This window comes from Stegastes partitus, unplaced genomic scaffold, assembly GCF_000690725.1.
Source record: "Stegastes partitus isolate 25-593 unplaced genomic scaffold, Stegastes_partitus-1.0.2 Scaffold1164, whole genome shotgun sequence".
Classification (NCBI taxonomy): Eukaryota; Metazoa; Chordata; class Actinopteri; family Pomacentridae; genus Stegastes; species Stegastes partitus.
In genome coordinates this window covers 31,305-54,746 of record NW_007578895.1, presented here as the reverse complement: position 1 = coordinate 54,746, position 23,442 = coordinate 31,305, and the positions used below count along the sequence as shown (strand labels likewise).

The window sequence follows — 23,442 nt, the reverse complement described above, 5'->3', positions numbered from 1 at the left end:
ATCTTTTCTTTCTCTCTCCGTCCCTTTTGTCCCCACAGCTGGTCCAGCCCACTGGGCCATAAAACCTTTTCTAACTGGTTCCTGAGCTCCGTGCTGTCACCTCTATTGGCCCATTAAGGTGTCAGTCAGCGAGTCCATCCGTCTCTGGGTGACAGAAGCCTTTGGGTCAGCTCTTTTTCTCACATCAGGGGGAACCATTGTGCTCACAAACAGGGAATTTCAATGCAGATTAAGAGCACTTTGAAAAGGCTCTTTATGGTGCGGCGGCAGGAGACTTTTGGTCGTGACTTGGGGGGATTTAGAGGCACTAAATTAACAAATCATTAGCGCGTTAGTTTGAAGACTTGAAAAAACTGCTGTAGTTGTGTAGTTTTTCAGCTCAAAATACCACAAAGGAGGTTTATTCCACCATAAATGCTGGTTCTAAATGGGCTGGTTCAGTGTCTGCAGCTTTAGAGGCAGCTCAGCTACTGCTGGCCACGCCCCCTTCAGGAAGAACACTCTCTCTGCATCTGTGTGCTTTGAGGCATTAATGACTGCATGAAACCATTATTTTATACTTTCCCTCTGATTGATCATTTTACATTAATAATATCGTAGAATTCCCAGCGCAGTTGTTGTTTTTAACTCGTGTGTTTCGTGAGTTTGTCAAACAGCTTTGCAGAAAAACATGCTAATGAGCACACCTTTATTAGGACTTCAGCTTTGTTAGATCGCGGTATATATTTGCAGTTTCCACGATCAAGGCTAATTTTAACGTTAGCCACATTAGCTGCACAACATGCTAACATGATTTCCGATTGTTGTGGGGAAAAATCAGTAAAACGTAAGCTGTTGGCAGTGCATGAAAACTCTTGTGTTCACTCTTGCAGCCAGCAGCAGAACATTTGGTCTAATTAATTCAAAACATTTCAGAGTTAGAGAGTAAACGAACCCGGTGGACCGAGAGGCAGCTGCTCGTTCTGATTGGTTCACTACTGGTTGGTCAATTCCTAGTTAAAAACTACATAAAAAGGCTCGTAAAGCCGGGAGGCTAACTAGTTGAGTGGAGCCTAGAGGAGTAAATATATTATTTTCACAGCTTTTATTTTACACCTCCGAGCTTTTAAGACACCGAAACACAATAAAAATGGATTCTCCCAGTATGGGACCATTAAAAACAGCTTCTCCTGGGAATTCTGCTCTGGCGCTTTACAGCACAAAACAGGAAATTGTGTATTTTGCCATTAGATTAAACCAGTTTTCTCTCAGGAGACACAAACTGTTGCACGATGAAGCTCACTTGGCTGCAAAGTACATCATCAAACTTCTGCTGCTGCTTTGTTCTCGGAGCAAATTAGCGCCGGTTCGGGTTTTAATAATGGACAGATATTGGTTTGTCGCGGCGATGATATCTTTTAGGGCACGTAATATCGGTTGGGAAAGAATTTTTTAATAATCTTGTGTTTGAAATGCCTTCATTTGAATGAGACTCGGCCAAATATTCACTGTCAGATGAGTTATTATGAAAGATTGACTTCAGAAGGCCAATCAGAGGTCAGACTCCTGCGCCAGGCTTATTACATCTGCCGAGCTTTTTTCCTTTTTCTTTCAACTTGAGTGAAGTTTGAGAGAAAGTGTTTGCAAAGTATGGGAACCTTGCAGGAGACCTCCGGCTCACCTTCGTCTCTTTGACTTTCTACCCGATCGTCCTCCCTCCGTACGGTCCCATTTTCTGCGCTGTGGAACAACAAGGTGTTGAGCTGCACCTCTAACAGCCGGCTAATCCAGCAGATCTGATCAAAGGTAGCCAGTTAACCTGAGCTTATCCGCCGCCTAAGGAGATCCGTTTAATGAGCTTACATTAAACCAGCGCCGCGTCTCGCTGCGCTCCCAATCAGCCGCGATGGAGGTTATTTTACACTCAAAGTCGGCCGTCTCCCCTCCCGCTGTTTGTCAGCGGCCTTCTGCCTGCGTTTAGCTTTCATCGTGAGTTCCCGTCGATGCGTTTTTTCCTCTGCAGACTCTCACTTGTAGCTCGTTGCGTGAATCTGCATGTGTGAGGTGCAAAATGAGATGTTAAGGAAAATCAAAACATGAATAACACATGCAATAGATTTAGAAATGAAGAGAGAACTCCATTTTTGTTTTGTCTTTGTTGTTGTTTTCTTGAGGTGATATCAATCGAACTGAAGTTGACTCAGTAGAAACGACAAAAGAGAGATAAATTAGAGTGATGTCGTCTCAGGTGGACGATGGAAAAGTGGGTTATCTGGTTTTGCAAATGAACTCTTCATATACAGCGAATGAGGGCCGCTTGTTTCTGTTCAAACATTCGATGCATTTAAGTTTGATTTTCTGACATATCAAGAAATCTGTTTTCGCCCGAGACTGATCCAGAGCGACGTCTCCTCCTCCGTCCCACATCAACATATACGTGTTTCAGGTTTTCTTTTTTCTCCCTCCTCCCCTCCGTCTACATTTCTGTCTTGCAGGATCTCCTCGTCTTTTCTTTTTGTCTCTCTTCCTCTCCGTCTTTCTGACGTTGCTTTGTTGTGACAGGTTTCACAAAGGTTTTCTTCTCCCCGCGTCCCGCTCTGTCTGCCTCCCTCCTCGTCTCTTGTTTGTCGCCCTCTTTCTCTGTTGTCACTCCATTTTGACACAGCCATCGTGACTCTGCGCCGATCTGCCTCTCCCTCTCCCACTTTCTGTCCATTTCTCTGCCTCTCCCGTTCGCTCGGCGTGACGGGTTTCAGATGTGACAGAAGTCGTGTGAACCCCCGTATCTCTTTCCGTCGGTCGTCTTTCTCCCTCCCGCTGATGTTTTATTTCCATCGGAGGAGCGCTGGAAAGTGAAGAAGCTGTACATCTCGGCGTAGCAGGGGATGAACATCATGTACCTGTGAACACAAGACCTCTGGCGTTTTCTGTCACATCTCATCTCCTTCTTCCCCCCTCCTCCTCCTCGTTCGCTCTGTTATATGCTCTGCTTTTTTTTTTTTTCAAATATTCATGTTTGAAAAGTTTGAGAAACTTGTTCCAGACAGGAAACTTGAGGGAGGACTCTCAGGGGGAAAATCTGTGATTTCTTACAAATGGGTCACTTTGCAGGAATCCACCAGAATATATCTGACAACTTGTTTCACACTTTCAGCGCCGGCTGGCGGTTTTTCGGCCCGACTGTAGTGTAAACCAGACTGTTTATGCCTTTAGTGGTTCCCTGTGCTGAAAAACAACATTAATAAACCAAGAAGGAATAACATTTTTTGAGGTCATGCAATCTCTCTGACTTTGTTGAGGAGATTTTTATTTTTTTTTTACATCATGGCCTAAAAATGTATTAACATAAAACATTCCTCGGAGGCGCAGCTGCAGCTCGTCAATCCCAAAACAAATCTCTCGCTGTAATTTGGTTTTTGATTCGCTGCATGTGGACATTTTATTCACTTTGGGAGCTGAGTGTGTGCTAATGAACTAGAATTATCTTTTATTTAGCCGTTATTTATTCATTACAAATAAGGGGGGAGAAAAAAAACACAGTTAAAGCTGCATATGAAAATCCTACATTTCCCATAATGCAACTAAACTGGATCTGCTTTCTTGATATAAGTGTCTGGAGACTCAGTCAGGGGCTTTAAATTGCTCATCCAGAAGACATTGCTGGGTATGAAACCAAGCGAAGCTGTAAAAAAAAAAGCAGCGTAATGTGCCTTTATTGTCAGTTACAGCAGAGCCTCAGGAGGCCGAGACTCTCCACCCCCGGCTGGACGGAGCTGGAAAGAATGAATCGTGGCTGCTGGCTGCAGGTTGACTGCAATTAACAGGCCGAGAGACATCCAGTTATCTTTACTACATCACGTAACTCTGCTGTTGTTAAATGGAAACTCCAGTTTGCCTCTCCGTCCCTTTTTTTTCTTGCAAGCTTCTCTCACCGTAAACAAAACAAACGTCGTGCATCTTCCCTGAGGAGAGTTCAGATGCATCCTCTCCCGCTGCAGGATGGGGTCACTTTGATCTCCGTTGTGTCAACGCGTGGCCGTTCGAGGACAATCCAGTCGTCCCGCTTGAGCTCCGTCGGTATGCGTAGCGAGCGTGCATATGTTGCGGTGAGTCAGAAAATCAAGAGGAGAAGCAGCTTCCCTGTGCTTCCAGTCTCTGGTCATCAGGGAGAGGAGGAGGAGGAGGAGGAGGAGGAGGAAGGAGGAGGAAGGAGTGAGTCATGTTAGTTAGACTTTAATAAAAACAACTGCCAGGGTCCACAGCCTGGATCATGATGATGATGATGATGAGTGTTCTGGTGTTGAACGAAGGGGTGTTGGGTCACTTGGTCACTGTGGAAACACCGAGTTCACGTCTGCTATGAATTTCACAGACTTTTCATATTCGTTCCTCTGATAGAAGTTAATTGAAGCTTGTGCGGTGTGTTTTTTTTTGTGTGACACCGGACCAGTAGCTGCAACCTACACGGAGCACGTCGGCTAACAAAGCTGCCTCACGGCGCTCAATAGGTTTTATTGATATTTCTGACTCCTGCCTTTATTCCTTCGCTGGCACCCGGTGCAGGTGTTTCATCTCAGGAACTTAACAACCTTCTGACCTGAAACTTGGAACCACTTTGTGCTGCCTTCTCATGATCTCGTTTAGCTTTTTCTAATCTCTTCTCTCTATTATTTAGCCCCTTCTTTTAGTGCATCTTGAATCCTTCCAGATGCTGCAATAAACTCTATCAGGACTTGGAACTTGGCGGCGTGGCGCACACATTGCAGCGGTATTGGCTCCACATGCGCGTCGTGATTTATGTTTGTTGTAGTAATCCACATTGCGATGAAACAACACGCTTCGCTCGGGCCGATTAGGACTGACAGCGCTGCTAGAAAGCTAGAAACTGTTGTTCTGCCTCCTGTTTTTTTTTTTCCCTTAAATATGATGTAAACGCAGCAGTTTTAATAACATTGAACAGATATTTCCTCAGCAGCTGCAGCAAGTCAAGTTTGGAAGCGGCTTTCGACCGTTAAAATGTCAAATGATGAGGTTCATTTTACAAGGGGAAATGCAAAAGTCGTACACAGAGACACACACAGACACACAACGACGTTGTTGCACCAGTACAGAACCGACTGCCAACAGAGCGCGCTCCCAGTCGCTGAGGGATGTATAAATTCTGTTGTGTTGGCACTGACTTTGGCATTTGTGTGTCTGTGACTGTCAGTCTGTGTGTGTTTGTGCATGTGTGTGTGTGTGTTTCCTGCAGGGAAACACGACACTGAGACACGCTAATGTTAATGAAACACGTATTAATTTAGGATAATTCCTGAAACTGTTCCTCCAAACGTTAACACGAGCGGCAGCCCGTTTGTGTCACAGCAAGATTTTTGTGTAGCGACAGATTAAATCAGGACGTGCAGTAAGTTTAAAGCATTTAGACGTAGGCCGGTCGGATGTGTTCATGCTTAAAAGATGTTTGGCTATAATGACAAACTGAGGGAGTCTGAGCTCATAGTTTCAGTGTTACGTCACATTTAGTGAGTTCTTGGTGTTGTTATCAAACACAACTCATACATCCAGAGTAATAGCCGGTGAACAAAGTGGAGCAGGGAGCAGATAAAGGCCACGTCCACACTAACTTTAAGTCTGGCATCCACAACGTTCTGGTGTTTTGGAGCCCTGGTTGCATTGTCGTCCGCAGAAATGGAGACTTTAAGCGATGATGTTCGAATTTTCCAAAACAAAGATATCCTCATGTGTTCGTTACTTTCATGAAGAGTTCCACCTCCTTCCTCTTGCTCGTCTTAGTTTTTAAACACCTCAGACTGTCTGCCTGTGCGTGCACATGTGCTCAGTGTATGTGAAACGTTATGTTATAGGTGTTTTCAGGCATGCAGGGATGGAAAGAGGTCGTCGCCGTCACAGACAGAGATTGTTCTTGTTTTAAAACTTTAAAACCGCGTTGGCCAGACGGGTCGTTTTCTCAGGACTCAGCAAAGGACGGGACAAAGTAATCTGCTGAAAAAAGAGTATTTTGAGTCTAAGAAACCGTATAAACGAAGTCCTTTCACTGCATGATTGATGTTAATGCTGCAGCACCTTAATACCATCTTGATCTGGTGCAATAAAAAGGTGCGTTTTTGCCACGTCACATAAATTTGCCTGTTAGTTGAATGCATTTTTTTGCATTTGCTATTTTGTTGTGCACCATGTAGCTGCAATAAATGATGTAAAATCAGATACCGGAAGCGAAAAACGCCAAAATGTGCAAGAAGCGCTGTGCTATGGAGGCACAACTCCACGATTATGAAACTGCAGAAGTCAGGGGTTCAGTCACCCGCGTATACGTGCATTTATTCAACACAAAGCACCTCAAATCGTACGGAGCGTATTCGCTGATCTGTGGGTGAATATTTTTGTAATTAAATTAAGCAGGTCTTTGTCGCAGTGGCACAGCTGTACGGCGGCTTCAGCGTGATCTCCAGTGACAGAGTGGCATTTTCTGCTGCAATCACACTCACAATCACACAAACACACACACACACAATCACAAACTGCAAAACAAAACACACACACACACACTCTCATGCCAAGACAATGGCCTGCTAATCCTTGCTTCTGATTGGATGAGTCCAGATTACCCAGAGGGCACCAGCTGTCGGGGAGAGGCGAGGCCCAGTTTCCTCAGTATCAGCACACACATATAACACACACACACACACACACACACTCTTCGCTGGTCATGTCACTCTGAATAAAACGCAGGAAGAAACAAAATGTTAGCGTCCGAGAGCTAATGTTTAGGTTCGGTGGTAGCCGCCGCCGCCGCCGCCGCTCGCTTCGACCCCACCGGAGCGTTCAGCTGCCGTTTGTCAGCGCTGTCAGCAGCCCGTAAAAATAGGATTTAATACCACCGTCATGCTAACAGGCCTCGCAAAGGTCCAGGTAGCCAAATTCTGCAAATGCCTGATGAGCTGCGGGCTTTATTTTTAGCCTGCGTCGTCACAAACGCTACATTAAACTTTCATTTTCATGCTTTTGTGCAGAAATTTGATTCAACATAATTGCAAAATACGTTCAGTTTTTTCTCTCCTGCGGCTCTTTTGTGATGTTATAATTGCAGCACGGCTCCGTTTAGTTTTGCTTTCTTGAATTAAAGCTAAAAATGCTCCCTATTTATGGCTTCTTGAACTCTCTGCCCTCACACATGCTATAATATGTACCCCTCGTACATGCGTGGCGACAACCCTCGATCTGCCAGTGCAGCCGCCGCAGAGGTGCCGAGCCGGGCCAAACCGAGCCGGTCCAACAATGCGGGGAGAAGGAGGGGACAGGAAGCTGACACGCTGCTGGGCCGAGATAAGAGCGGATCCCGCTAAATACTGGAATCAAGGGAGAGATGGGAGAGGAGAGGAAGGAAAGGGGAGAGAGAGAGAGAACGCAAACAGAGAAAAAAGAGGGACAATAAATGCTAAAAGGGTGAGACAGAGGGAGAGAGATTTACTTTCAGCGTGTTGTTAAGATACAGCTGGACCGAGAGGCTTTGCATTGGCCTAGATTCTGCTCTTTGTCTCCTCTTTACGTATCCGTCCGTATGTATTTTGGTGAAGCTGTTGTTTACTTGCTGTGAGGTCAACGCGCTGAATTCCAGCTTTAACACAACATACCGGCGGCCGCTTTAACCGCCGCTCACATATTTCACATTAGTGGTTTCCAACTTTTTGGCTCGTGAACCTTGAAATCGAAGAGTTGTCTTGTTTGTAAGCGTGTCGAGAGCTCGCGACCGGTTTGACAAATGATGTAGTTTTAGTGATATTATACAGCAAAAGAGCAAAATGTGAGGAATCGGTTCAGCTTTACATCCCAGCTGACAAAAACAACAACGATAAACAACTGATGTTTACTGTGACGAGTGAAACAAGCCTTCTAATGGACTTCTACATCGTAGGAAAATGCCTGGAACTAAAAAATCTAACCCAATAAAACGCAGTGTAATTAAAAATTAGAACTCATACATGTTCACAAACTGGTGAAACCTACTTAAAGGTGTTTATGGTGTTTACATGCACAGTGGGTGAGCTGCAGAGTGTTTATTTCATTATTATGTTTTACTGTTCACCTTTAAAGTCGCTCTCTGGTTTATTTCTACAGATTTTTTTTTAAAAAAGTGTCATTGTGCGACTTATTTGTTCATGCATTTCATGTCTGGTCGCACCTCACTGGACAAACACACAACAAAGAGTGCATAAACTAAAACATACAGGATGTAGGGACGTGCATTATATTCTACGGCTGCACGGTTGATTGATTTTATTTGAAACTGTGCAATTAGCAAATCAGAAAAGCTGCAATTTAGGATCTGCTGCATAACATGACAGAGGTAATAAACTGTCAGTGTGATGATTTCCTTATGTGGTGATGCTTCAGCACATGTTTTAAATCTGTTACGAAGCGAATATTGAACCAAATCTTGACTTTAATCGCCGTGTCTGTCATTAAAATCATAGTGTTTTCAAATGTTTTGAATACAAATCCCACTTCCTCCCGCTGAAGTAGCAGAACGTGAATCATCTGCAACTTTTTCATTTGCATGTTGGACTTTATCCAGTTTATTTGGAGCCGACGAAGCTTAAAGATGCGAGTTTTAAACGGCTGCACGATGAAGCAACCTGCAGAAATGTGTCACCGCGCTGCTCAAACCGAAACAGAAGTTTGGAAGCGACTGCGGCGACTCGTGTTCTCGGTGTGACCAGGGAATTCATTTCCCCGCTGGACAAAAATCCTGGAAAGCCGCATAAGCCGAACGTTCCTGACATGTTCTGGAGAAGCAGATGCGGTGGAAATACGAGGCCTGATGTTTTCTAAACGTTTCTCTCTCTACATGTGTTTTTTTTTTTTTTTTTTCGCTCCGTCACATTTCAGGATGTACGACGTCCAATCAAATCGCTTCTCAGCCAAAATCCCTCAACGCGCTTCGAGCAGTTACGTCTCTAATATGCGATTACAAGTCTGTAATTAGTGATGTGCTGTAAACATCACCCACATCGTTTCATATACGTTTGTTTCCCTCCAGTTGCATCTGCGATCCAGTTTCTCGATAATTCTGTGTTTCCTCTGCGACTCTCTCTCTGCTGCTGCTGCTGCTGCTGCTGCAGTATAATTTCCCAGCGGGGATCATTACAGGTTCCTGGTGTCTTTTCTTATCTCACGGTTGTTGTTTTCTTTTTTTTTAAGTAGTATGAGTTGGTGCTATTTTCATTCAGCGGCACATAAAAAAATGATGAAAAGAGAAAATTCTGAATGTTCGGGTCAGAACTGGGACGAGAAACTTTTAGCTGCGTGCGTGGAAACAGGTTTTAAGGAAAGCATGAATGAAATCAGTTTGAGAGAAACTTTTTTGGGAGGGAGGGAAAAGTTGATGGAAATAACTGTTGACTAAATGAGGATGTCTGACGTCTTGATGTTTTATTTCTGGCAGCGATGATTCGTTACAGGAACAAAAAGCCCGTCTTCGTGGGCGCCGCTGTAGCTCACCTGGTTGAGCTGGTGTCCCATGTGCAGGGCTACAGTCCTGATGTGGAGGTCATGAGTTCGAATCCCGCTCATGACCCTTTCCCACATGTCCTCCCTCCATTCTTCTCCCCTACTTTCCTGTCTCTCTCTCACTGCGCTATCATTAAAGGCACAAAGGCCAAAAAAAAAGCCCCTCTTCGTTTGTCTTATCTCCGTGGAGCTTTGACCTCACGCTGACCCGCCTGCGTGTCGTGTTTTTGCAGGGACGACAGAGCGAGTGTGTCTGATCCAGGGCACCGTGGAGGCGCTCAACGGCGTCCACGACTTCATCGCCGAGAAGGTGAGGGAGATGCCCCAGAGCACCCAGAAGACAGAGCCGGTCAGCATCCTGCAGCCGCAGACCACCGTCAACCCGGACCGCGTCAAACAGGTCAGCCGCCCGTCTCACTTCTGCTCCTCGCCGGCTTACTCGAGCTTTAAGCGAAAAAAACACAATCCTGTGTGTGTGTGTGTTGTTTTATTAGTTGTGTTTGTGTGTGTGCCAGCTGGGCGTGTGAGGAAGAGAGGGAGGGAAGTGGTTGGCGTTGGAACGACAAACTGTGTGCGTCTGTGGTCGAGTTGTGATTTTCTGTCTGAGTTAAGCTGAATGAGGCACTAAAAAAAACAAAAAAAACACAATGATGGCAAAGCAAGAACATGTAAGCAGAGGAGGGAGGGAAAGAAAGAAAGGGAGAGTAGAATGAAACAGAAGAGGAACAAAGAGACGACGATGGTGGAAAAGCACTAAAAAAAAACATAAGAGAGGAAATAAGAGGAAAGAGAGATGAGCTCTGTAGGGACGGGAGGCAATAAATGTTTTAAGTGTGAACATTTAGGCTGCACATGTGACACACACGCCAACAGGAAACAGCTTTCTGCTAAAGGAGGATGTGTTGGTGGTGATCACTTTCACACACACACACACACATGCATGCACACACACTTTGGTCAGGTCTTAAGCAGCAGCAGAGGTTTGGGGGATGACTTCAAATAAATTCAGACCATCACCTACAAGTGTTCATGAAGCACATTGAAGAAAACCCACCGACGAACTCTTCTGTCATCATTTTACACGTTTGTCGCCGTCGTCACTCATAAAGCGGCTCAACCTCTTATTTTTCATCCATCTTCATCTATTTGCAGCTGCATAATTTCACCCGTTAAACTGACAATAAAGTGTCCAAGTCGCCAAAATCAAGAATATTTAAATTGGAGCGGCTCTGAGTTTATCTTCAGTTATCGTCATGCACGCAGAAATTAAGATTTAAAATCAGTAACTGCAGCCGTCTCTGGTGTTTTTTGGTGGTAAAAAGTAGAAATAGGTTTGTAGTGATTTGCAGTAACGCCGCACTTTAAAATAATCACAATAAAAGATTATTTATTAAGGTTTAAGGTTAGTTTTCAGTTTCTTATTCAGCATGTTAATATTTATCAGAAGGTCTGAGATCGAAATCAGAGCTTGAACTTTGCATTAATAATAAAAACAATCATAACATTAGTCAAATCAAATGCTACTTTGAGCGCTTTCCAATAAAAATGAAATGAAACTGAAATAAAATAAGCACACAGAATAACTGATAAAAGTAGAAAGTAGACCAAGAAGCTGTAAAATAAAATCAGGAAAAGCTCTCCGATAAAAATGTGTTTTAAGAAGTGACTTAAAAGAGAGCACAGAGTTCAATGACCTGATTTCCTGAAATCCAGTGTTATTGTCATTTAAATAAGGATAAAAGATTCTGTTGTTAAGATTCAACAAACAGCTCCGACGAAGCTTCAACTGTCTAACAAAAACCCACAGATTTTTCACCAAGTTGGCTTTTGTTCGGAAACTTTCCGCCGCTCCCACGAACTCTGCCGATCGAGCGCCAATACCAGCTGTGTAATGGAGGACAATTAGTGCGGCCATTGATTACGATCCCGATCTGTTTAAGTGATTATCATCGTTCTCTCTTCATGATTGCTGCCTATTGATTAGTCAGGTCTGGCATTGTTTCCATCTATCGACTGCTCGGGGCTGCCAGACACTACGTTCACACACACACACATGAGCAACAACACAGTGGGTTTTTTTTTTTAAATGACACTGGAACGAGTCTTGAAAGGCTCTTTAAAGGCAGCATCAATAAAAAGCCCGGTGACATGTGCTGCCGAGTGAAACACATTTTTTCTCCTAATGTCCCAGAAGTTTCTGTTTTTTCCTCCTCGGCTCCGGTGTTGCGTTAGAGTTGCGTACGTTTTCCCCCCCGATGCATGCGATTTCTCATCCTCTTGTCACGAGCGGGATCGGGAGGAGGGGAAGCAGCGCCGTGCCTTTATACTTCTGAATAATTATCAGAGTTGTGCACAAGGAGTCCTCGGGAGTGTTGCGCAGTTTCCGAGGTGCAGCTATGAAGAGAGCTTTATGCATAATTAATCAATCCGACACGCTGAACTCTCCAGCCCACACACACACACACACACACACACACACACAGTCGTGCAAACAGCTGCAGATGATATTGCGAAATATCTGCACATGTGGCGCCGTGTGTTGCTGAGCGCTAGCGGAGTGACAGGTAGGACTCGGTAATTGCCTCCCTGACTGACGGCGACGACGCCCGGCTCGCTGCTCCGCCAGCAGACAGACGGCGCTGAGGTCAGGGCCGAGTTTTTTCCACGCCAAAACTCAGGTTGCTGTTGCCAGGCAACCCCGTCGAGATTCCAGGAAGTTCAGACGACGTGTTAATTGCCCGAGCTTTAGTGCTGGTAGGCGGAATTTGTTACTACCGGACCGGCGCAGGTTAACATGTTCTTATTCGTTCCACCAAAGTTTCCTGCGCCGCCGATGTGTTTGCGTTCGCTCCGGCTGAGCCCGAGGCTGAGTGACAGCTGAGCGACGCTGTTTGGGATGATGCGAACAGCCGCGGGGAGACAGGCAGGCTAATAGCTGCTGATATTTAGACACTTATAATAGAGGGCGAATCCCCCTGTTGCTCTTCAGGCTATTTATACCATGTCAGAGAGGCAACTAAATGGATTTGCGCGGCATCTGACGACACACAGATGCACACATGCTCCCAAAGAAAACCCCGCACCGAAATAACCTCTTCAACTGAGCCGGACAGCAAAACGCCACGACGGGTCAGACCGAGGGAGGCTGGAGTTCTGATTCTAGCAAGAAAAAGCAGATGTTTCTCCTAAAAATGAGATAAAAAAGAATATTACTGTGGCCAGAATCTGTTAAAGACGACATCTTACAGGCAAAATCAAGGTTTTTAAGATAAGATAAGATCAAGTTTTGTTAAGATTAGTGACAGTTAAGATGGGTTGGGTTGTTAAACACTTGACTTTGGTGTATTTTCACATTAGAAAAGCTTCAGAAATAAAGTTTTGTTATTGTTTTAGAATTAATTTATATAGCAGAAGAGCTTTAACTCCAATTCTAGCAAGAAAAAGCAAAATGTTTTTCTTAAACATTTGGTAAAAAACATCAAAAGAACATGACTGTGGCATTTTAAGGCACCCTAATCTGTTAAAGACAGCTTCTTACTGGTAAAATCAGGGTTTTTAAGATAAGATAAGATCAAGTTTTGTTAAGATTAGTAACAGATAAGATGAGATGAGATGTTAAAAGCTTGATTTTGACTGAATCAGGTCTTTAGGATCCACATATTAAGAACTTCAACTGAAATTCTTACAAGAAAAAGCAAAATGTTTCTCTTCAAAATGAGATAAAACTATAAAAATCATATTATGTTGATGCTGTAATATGTTAAATGCACCATCTTGAAGCCCTGCTGGAGGAAAAATCTCATTTTTTACCTTGTTAACGTGACGTATGGTGGTTTTTCAAAACACTAGACGACGCATAAGACAAAAACAAGGATACAGCTTTTTTGGAGTTTCATCGATAAAAACTGAAGAAACGTCCCAGAATCTTGCACGATGGAGCTTCATTCTTTCATTTCTTCTTCTGTGGTTTCCAGTTTGAGCATGTTTGAGGTGAGCTGGTGTGCTCGAGTTGGGAAGGGTTCATAGTGAAGGAAAAAGCAGGATTATTGTCAGGTGGAGGAAAAGCTTTTACTTTTACTCACAGCAACGAGTGTTTTAGGCGTCAAATCAAACATGATCATTTGTTTTCCTGCGTTAGCTCCGTGCTGCGATGGAAAGTAGATTTAAAAAAATACAAAAATACACTTCATGGAGCTTGTCAAAGTGTTTTTCTTAAGTTTCGGCGTCACACAAGACACATCGCGTCGTATGTTTTTATTATTTCTGCGTAAAATGGTTTAAAATTGTTGTTATAGTCGTAATAAGCTTGGAGAGTAAACTGGAAACCCAACGTGATCAGTTTGTGGTCAACTTTGTCAAACAAAGCAACACACAACCCCAAACAGAACATACTTCAGGTCAGTGGTTCATCAGCAACCTGAGCAGACGCGGTAGACCTTCACTGAGGTCTGGACACAACCACAACAACACAAACTCTCCTCTGAAAACACACATTCACACCCTCACATGCGAGCCTCTGAAAGACGAGTCGGTGCAAAATGTCTTCTTCTTGTTGCGGCTGTCGTAGCATGTGCTGCTGGCATTTACCGGCTGACCTATAGAGAGGGAGGAGGAAGAAGAAAAACATATCTGTGGAGAATGTCAGAACAAAAGGAAAAGGAGGACGAAGATGACGTGAAGATGGATGGAGAGAGGAGGGGGAGCGAGGACGAGCGGAGCCAAAACAAGAGTCTGGCTGGCTGAGTGGGTGACTGAAAGCTGGAAGCAGATCTGAACTCTTGTTAGCCGACAGCTGCGGAGTGACGGAGGGCTTCGCTGGAAGAAGCAGCTGCCGGTAGAAAGAAAAACAGAGCAGCGGCGGCGGCGGCGGCGGCGACACCGACAGACGCTTCGAGGCCGCGTAACGGACGGCGATTTACGAGCTCCGACGAATTCCTTTGCGCAGCCTAACGAGGTCCGACGTGACGCGCGGACCGGGAGGATTTACCGACCGGTTTTATCGCTTCTGTTGTTCGAGCTTTTGTTCCCACCTCTTGAGTGCGCTCTTGTAAAATCGTGCCCCCGTTTGGATCCAAATTTACATATTCATAGTTTGCAAAGGGCATCAAGTGCTCTCAGCGGTGACTCACACAAATTGAATTTGCAAACAAACCATTTAAGTGCTCAAACCTGCGCGAGAAACCGCATCTCCGCAGTCGGAAAGTTTCCCACGTAGAAGTTGTTCCATCAGGCTTGAAGTGAGAATATTTCGATTTTCCCGGTCAGTCCTCTGCTGCTCTTTGACTCCTTATCTCTCGTGCAGCTGTTGCTTAATTTTGTTTTATCTCGGAAGTGACTTCAAAGCGACAATGGTTATCGGGCTGAAACGAGGCGGTCGCTTAGCAAAAGTTGCATAATGTGAACACGACCTTTGGCTCCTCTCGGGTTCTACAGCTTCACCAAAAACACCAAAACAAACAAGATGCACGTCGAGGTTTGAGGTTACAATGAAATTCGTGCAGCATGCATCTAAAATTAAAACTATGTGGAATGCAGCTGCAGTTTGAGGTCGCCGCGCGGCTCGCTTGTGGTCGTTTCTGTTTCACCTGCTGGCTGTAAAGTGAGTCTTTAAAGGAGGCCTCCAGCAGCAGCGATTGCTCCATAAAAGCCGCAGCCCTCCGGAGACCTCCCGCGCTCTGTTGATGTGTAATGCAGTGAAGGAGCACCTACTCGCTGCATCGATATCAGCTTCATCTTCACACCGCTCCCCCCGTGAGATCAGCTGGAGAACAGCCCGTGGTTTTGTTGTGGTTTTTGTTGTTCTATTTTTGGCCATCCCCCCTTTTTTATTCACACACACGCCGCAAAAATACTGCACGTTGGCATTGTTTGGCTGCGATGACAACGCTCAGCTCCGCTCAGCTCCGCCGTGGGTGTTTCCCCCTCCAGGCCCCTCTTCCTGCGGCCGCTTCCTGCGACCTTTCACCTCCGCGGGAACACCTGTTTCCTACTTCCTGTTATTGCTGCAGGAAATCTGAGCATAAATGTTCGGGGAGGCGGAGGGGAGACGTGGACTCGCTGTGTGAAGGACCACGAGCTCTGCTGGCAAGACAGAAACAATTCAGCTTCGGCCAAACGATGAGTCAAAGCCGCAGCAGAAGTTGTGTGTTGCTGCTGATGGATGAATGAATGAATGAATGAATGAATGAATGAATGAATGAATGAATGAATGAATGAATGAATGACTCAATCAGCTTTATATCACAAGAGACTTACACTTGTGTTGAAGTGGACTTGTGATAGAGCTGCAAAGATTAATCAATTGTCAATTCTGAAACTAATTGCTAATTATTGATTGATTTGAGTCACTTTTTAGGGAAAGAAAAACGACAAATTCTCTCATTTTAGCTTCTTAAATGTCAATATTTTCTGTTTTTCTTTCCTAAACTTTGGCAGTAAACTGAAAATTTAATTTTAAAAAAATTGATTTATAATAAAAAATAATGTTTATTCATAGAGCATTTTACAAAATCCAAATAAAAAAAAGAAGAAGATTAAAACAGTGTTAATCAGTAACGACAGTTCAGATGAAATGAAAGTAAAATGATGTTTTAAGATGCGACTGACTCAGCCGACCTGATTTTCTCGGGCGGATGGTTCCAGATTTTCATCCTTTATCTGCCGTCTTATGTGTGGATCGTCATTTTTTCAGCATTTTCTGCTCATTTACGGACAAAACAACTCGCTGAAAAAAGTCCACTGGATAATTAACAATAAAAATAATCAGTCAGCCGCAGAGTGAACCAACTTCAGCGGATATATTCTGCTGTTGGACACATTTTCTGTTTTTAGTTTGAGGAATTTTTCGGTAAATTGCTGCGCTAATATAAAAACATTTGTTAGCATCGTAGCTCACAGCTAATTAGGCTACTTTACTGAACGTTGTCATTTCAAACCCCCCAAAGATTCCACTCCTAATCATCCATCCATTATCTCTACACCTTAATCCTCACTAGGGTCATGGGGGGCTGGAGTCTATCCCAGCTGACTCAGGGTGAAGGCAGGTTCACCTGGACAGGTCACCAGTCTATTACAGGGCTACACTTAGAGACAGACAACCAAGCACACTCACATTCACACCTACGGACAATTTACAATCACCAATTAACCTCAACATGTTTTTGGACTGTGTGGGAGGAAGCCAGAGAACCCGGAGAGAACCCACGCTGCACGGGGAGAACATGGAGAAAGATCCCCCCCACCGGGACGCAAACCGGCGACCTTCTTGCTGCGAGGCAGCAGTGCTACCAACTGCACCACCTTGCAGCCTCACTCCTAATCACCTAAACTGAATTTTCATTTATGATTTGGAAAAAAACACGTGATTTAATTTAGAAAGAAACACATCTTCTGTCTGGAAGGTGACGCCGTCGGAGAGGCCTCCAGTTTGAAGGAAGCTCGAACCTTTTATGAGCGACGGTGGTTCAGGTGGTAGAGCGGGTTGTCCTCCAATTGCAAGGTTGGTGGTTCGATCCCCTCCACAGTCAAAGTGTCCTTGGGCAAGACACTGAACCTGAAGTTGCTCCCAATAGCAGGCAGCACCTCACATGGCAGCTGTGTCACCATTAGTGTGTGAACGAGTACAAGTTCAATCAAAATTTGCAGAACAAGTATAAAACATCTGTTCTATTCCAGTGACTTGTGATCACGATTTTACTCTCCAAGCGTCACTTTTTACAGTACTCTGGATTCTTACCTTCTTGCATAACATTGAATCTGTTTTTTTTTTTTCTCCTCCCTGTCAGTTCTGTGATCTGCAGCTTCGGCCTCATTCTGCTGAGTCATCAGAACAACAGGCAGCCCGCCTCTCCGTGTCTCTTATCGGCTCCAAACAGAGATGATTGAGCGTCTGCGTCACATTATCTCCGCTGTAATTCACATTTTTACCTCACGTACGAGCGGCACGGACAGAAAAAAAGCTAAATCAAGCTTAAGAGTCTTTGTTTAGGTTATCGTTTCCTTGCAGACAAAAAAAGGAAAATGTTGTACATGCAGAAATAAATATCTGCCACGGAGGGAGTGTTTGCAGCAGCAGCAGAGCGGCGGTTTTCGACCTCCCTCGTCTTTGGTGGGAGAGGAGTTAACCACAAAGATGTTTCATTATCTGACAGTTCGTTTTTTTTATCTAAAAGAGGCCTTTTGATTTGTTTTTGCATCACCCGTAAGTAGCTGCAGCACTCTGTCCGCCGCACAAACACTCCATCCTTTTATTTAGACGCGTGAGGAGCTAATGGCCTTCCCGAGTGTTGCTCCGCGTGCTTTCGAGTCCTCCGGTAAAAAAAAAAAAAAAGCAGCTCGTATATCAGCCGACTGTTCTATAGTGTGGAGGAGGAGGAGGATGAGAAATTATCACAGGTTATGATCTCCTAATGCGTCTGAGGGGGATTTAATGAACGCTATCGCACACATCGCTTCTCGTGTCCGCCGCAACACAGCCGCCGACAAATCACGTCGGTGTACGTTCTCATTAGCGATTTATGATCAGCGTCGGACGGATGGAGGGTCTGGATTAGCGTAGATTAGTTCATCGTTTAGCCCTCCGATCCACAGGTTGGAAAAGCATCAAAAAAATCACCAAAATTACACCGTTTATCAGAGCCAGAAACTGTAAAAACTAAAAAATTGTGCATATTTTTCCCTTTCCGATGGTCCTTGAACCACTCGTGTGCGATATAGAGCTCCATCGTGAAAATTTAACTAATTCTAAGCTTAATATTGTGACATTTTATCGAGGTCACTTTGTCTTCTAATTAAAAAGTTACGGGAAATAATTAATAATTCAGAGTTTTCACCAGAACTCGGCTGAACTGCAGGCTGTGTTGGAGAAGTATAATAGTATGTAACATAAACTATATATACAATAACATCTGTTGGGATTTGGACACAAGTTGCCCATCGATTCCATTTATTTTTCAGTTTTTTACATAAATAATCACTTCTCATTTTGCATGCTTCATGACATTATATTGTATTCATACTGGACAGAAGACATTTTTCAAGAAGACAAGTTCTCTCTACTTGTAGCTGTGGTTGTGCTGCTTCCATAGCGGTGCAGGATTTGATATTGCAGAGATAAATGTGAGTAAAACATGATGCCCAGAAGCTGCTTGGGGTCCAAAGAGGCTTTAGTTCCAACCAGATTCAAATCTGATCTCAACCAAAACTACATATTTAATCCTAATAGTTAAAAAAAAAAGAACATTTTGTTTTATTTTAACAGCATGACAGCGACATGAATGTCACATGTAGGACGCAGCGTGAGGTCGGAAAATCCGACGTCTATTTTATCCTGCAACTGATGCACCGAACAAAAATGCACATCGGCAGCCATCGGCCTCGTCACGACGCAATAAATCTGCTTCACACCTGTTGGAAAGCCGCGGAGGATTATTCGACGGACAGGATGACAACCAGGAATAATTCTCCCGCTGTTCAAATAGTCCCTTTAAATCCCTCCAAATGAGAGGAAGCTCCCCTGTCATGACGTCGCGCTGCAGCAACGTACATTTTGTTTCTGCGCGTACGTGATCCAACGGTAACCAAAAACAAAAAGAAAAGATTCATGGCCCCCCTTTAATTTTTTTTAAATGCAAAAAAACACATAAAAACTAAAGAATGTTGCTTCATGTTGCGTGTTTCAAGTTTAATGTCCTCAGGAGAGGAAAATCTGCTCCGTAAATCACCTCAACTGCAGCGTAAAGCCGTCCTAACTCGTCCCATGTGTGCCTCGCGTATACATTAAAGTTTATATACTGTGTTTGTACTAGTGTGTGCATTGTTTGTACAGAAGGAACAAAATGGAGTCAGAAGAAGCCCCGATAAAAGCACTGCATACATGTCAAAGTGTGCAGGGATGGTACACATGTGTCCAGGTCAACACGCTGCGTTCCCTCGGTGTCGCTCATTGTGCCCAGCTCTTCTGTCATCCCGCTATTTTTAACCCGCAAAGGGGGTTTCTGGTCTCCTGGACGCGCCAGAGAATGGAAGGAGGACGAGGGATGACACGGGGAAGGCCGAGCGAGGTATAGCGGCGAAGCGGGAGAGAGAGCGAGAGAGGCGACTAAGCCCGAGGATCAGTAGGAGGCAGATTAAGCTAAAGTCCCCTGCTTAAGACTTCAAAGTTCAAACTCCAGCAGTTGTTCGCCGTCCCGCGTGTCCGTGTGGATGTCGGCGAGCGCGCGTCGGCTTGTTTATCTGTCGCAGGGTTCTCAAACAAACGAAAGTGTGAATTCTTTGCGTCCCGAGTGTGTGTTCTAGCGTCCGGCGGCGACGCCGGCAGTCGAGCTCGTGACCCGGATGGAACGCGCAGAGCTCCGGGCGAGACGGCGATTCATCATCGCCAACGGTGACAGCTCTAAAACGGACGATTCCAAACTGGAACAAATATCAAATACCGGGCGTGTTGACCTGTTTGGAAAAAGTTTTTAATTTCAGGGAACCGAGATGCTAAAACGTCGGCTCAGAGGAGTCAGAGGGAAAGGTCGAGAATAACCGCAGAGGCTGTGGTTTGTTTGCTTGTTAGAAAGCAGGAGATCTATAAATGTGCAGATTGTTAATGTAGGTCGGTGGCAAAGTGATAAACTTTTAGAGCTACATGGATAAAACGAGTTTATTTCCATTTTACAGTCTGAACCGCGTAAAAATCCCAAAATATTTAAACTCCAATTGAATTAAACACCTTCAGGTCACTATGTAAAGCTCTGAGTGATTTTTTTTTACATGTTTTATTGTCTGAACTGCATAAAAAACAAAAAAATTGTCAAATTAACCATCATTTCTTGCATTATTTTGGTCTCCAATTAAATATATAATACCTTCAGGTCACTCTGTAAAGCTCTGAGTGAATTTTTTGACATGTTTTACTGTCTGAACTGCATAAAAACCCAAAAATATGTCAAATTAACCATCATTTCTTGCATTATTTTTCATGTCCAATTCAATATAACACCCTCTGGTTACTCTGTAAAGCTTTGAGTGAAGTATGCAGCACATTCTGGCTGCACGTCGCAATACTTCTAAAAATTTTATTTACCTTAGCATAGCAAACAGGGTATTTTGTACTATAAATGCTGAGGGTTTTGTTTAATTTCCACATCGTTTCAAAACATTTTTATAGTAATAAATGTGGCGCTGTAACCACAGCATGTTAATATGTGAATAAAACACTTTATATCCAAACTACAATGTGTAAAAATCAAGAATGAATCCATCAAAATGCTTCCGAGGATGTGCAGAAGCTAATTAATGCTAAATGCTACGTAGCAGATGTTGCATGCGGACTTTGAATTACAAAGAGCTGACGTGATGCACAAGCAGAAGTTCTGGTTTAATCCCACCGAGCGACTATTTTAGTAAACGAGCTTACGGTGGCCACATTTTCCACTAATCTGAATACGAACACGCAGCGTCGACATCTCGGGAGATTTTTGTAAAATTAGACGGCAGAAAGGGGAGAACGGCGACGGAGAGGCAGCCGGCTGGAAGCTGCGCGTTAATACATCTGCATGTCAAGGTCAGAGCCTGGCAGACTGGTGCGACATGCCACGTGTACGTGTGTGTGTGTGTGTGTGGTCGTAGCTGTTAACAGCCCGCATGCATCCACTATTGTAAAATGAAACATCGCTCTCTGAAGTCTTCGGAGACCTCGGCGGCCCGCTTGTCGCCGCCGCTCGTCCACAGATTGATTGATGAGGCAAACGTTTGTCTCCGGCGGCCTCTGCGTGAGGACACGGGGACGTTTTCGGGGCAACCGGGACGCTTCAGAGCATCTGCGTTGCCGCTCGATCCGCCTCGACGCTCGACAACTTTTAATTACAGCGTGTCAGGCGTCGCATTCATCGGCGGCATTTTAGCAGATTTTCAGAAACCCTGTGCGCCGGCTGCTTCCGGACACGATGACAGTAATGCGATAAGAGTTTTTTCCCAACGTTTGGTGTAATTATTTGCCCTCGTAATCAATGTCAGCGAGTGTGAGTCACTCCTTACGTTCGCTGTTGCCCTGACAACAGATACAGGTCTGAAATGTTCACTTTGCTTCTTGGTTTTATTTTTAATTTTCAGTGGTGCTGTTATTTTTCCTGCTCATTAATTATCCATTTTTCTCGACCACTAAGTCGGAGAAGGTAGGAAACATCTACTGAGTGTCCAGCGTGGAAACTGTGAGGTTTGTTGGATGGAAGAGAAAGCAGGCGTTTGTTCTATCCCTTAAATGTTGTCGTTATGGTGTGACGAGGCACAGAAGTAGATGATGAAGTACAGCTGCATACAAGGACTCACACAGTCTTTAAAAAAAATGTGATAAATGGCCGTAGCCTCCAGATCGGACCAGTGAAACCAATGCAGGCGTTCATTAAACCTGCATTCTTTCTAACAGCCAGCAGGAGGCGACTCCTCTGGTTGCAAAATAAGTCCTAATTCTCACTTATTTTTTGCATCAGTAAACAATTTCCTAATGGGTTTATGGTCGCAAGAGCTAGTTTCAAGTTTCCTTCAGTGCATCACAGTGTTTATTTTTAAAATTATGGTTCCATTTACAGTAAAATGGATGATAATGGAGGGTATGAGTGAAAGCAGCATTCACCTCTCATTTCTTATGTTTGGCAATGGCCACATGCATTAAACCTGCATTCTTTCTAACAGCCAGCAGGAGGCGACTCCTCTGGTTGCAAAATAAACCTGTTTGTGTGAGAAAATGATCCGACTTCTCACTTATTTGTAGCCCCAGTAAACATTTTCCTAATGAGTTTATGGTCGCAATAGCTAGTTTCAAGTGTCCTTCAATGCATCACGCTGTTTATTTTTAAAATTATGGCTCCATTTACAGTAAGATGGATGATAATGGAGGGTATGAGTGAAACTAACATTCACCTCTCACTTCTTATGTTTGGCCAAATTCAAGGTTTTAAAATAGTCAAGAAACCAGTGGGCGAAATCATCGTGGCTACATCTGACTTTAATTTACCGTGTATTTGTAAAGTTCTGTCGAGTTAAACGTTGATGCTGGAAAGTAGTTTTGATCCAGTGCCCTCTGATCAATATTTTGGAAATTGTCAAACCAGAACAAGCGACACAATGAGGCTGTTAAGGCGCCACAAACATGAAAAGAATTAGTCTGGATTCTAATGTGGGCAGATTTGTTCTAAAATGGTGACATATAAATGGACGATGCGTTAAACCTGCGTTCTTTCTAGTGGCCAGCAGGAGGCGACTCCTCTGGTTGCAAAATAAGTCTGATTGTATGAGAAACTGATCCTACTTTTCACTTATTTGTTGTCTCAGTTGACGTTTTCCTAATGAGTTTATGGTCTGAATTGCTCGTTTCAAGTCTCCTTCAGTACATCACAGTGTTTATTTATTTAGTTATGGTCCCATTTAGAGTAAAATAGATAATAGCGGAGGGTTAGAGTGTGGCTACCTTATGCTAAAGGCTTCTAAACAGTGGTCAACAAACCAGTGGTCGTTATCATAGTGGCTACATCTGACTTTAATTTACCGTGTATTGGTAAAATTCTGACGGATTAAAGGTCGATGCTGGAAAGTAATGTTGATCCATACAAGACTGTTGAGGGGCCACGAAGCTGAAAAGAATTAGCCTAGCGTTGTCAAGTTTCTTTGAAAATGGTGACATTTAAATGGACGTAGTCAATGCAGATGTTCATTAAACCTGCATTCTTTCTAACAGCCAGCAGGAGGCGACTCCTCTGGTTCCAACATAAGTCTGTTTGCATGAGAAAATGATCCGACTTCTCACTTATTTGTTGCCTCAGTTAATGTTTTCCTAATGAGTTTATGGTCTGAATTGCTCGTTTCAGTTCTCCTTCAGTGCACCATGATGTTTATTTAGTCAATTATGGTCCCATTTGGAGGAAAATGAGGCTGTTAAAGAGCCCCAAACCT

General features: G+C 44.0%; 1 protein-coding gene across 1 annotated transcript in view; it reads left to right on the top strand.

Annotated features, from left to right (window-relative positions):
• The window catches only part of nova2 (NOVA alternative splicing regulator 2), an 83,130-nt gene that overhangs the window by 48,637 nt on the left and 11,051 nt on the right, over window positions 1-23,442 (top strand). Inside the window, exon 4 of the mRNA XM_008296904.1 lies at window positions 9,741-9,907. Coding sequence (XP_008295126.1) covers window positions 9,741-9,907 — 167 coding nt within the window. The remainder of the gene's footprint in view (window positions 1-9,740; window positions 9,908-23,442) is intronic.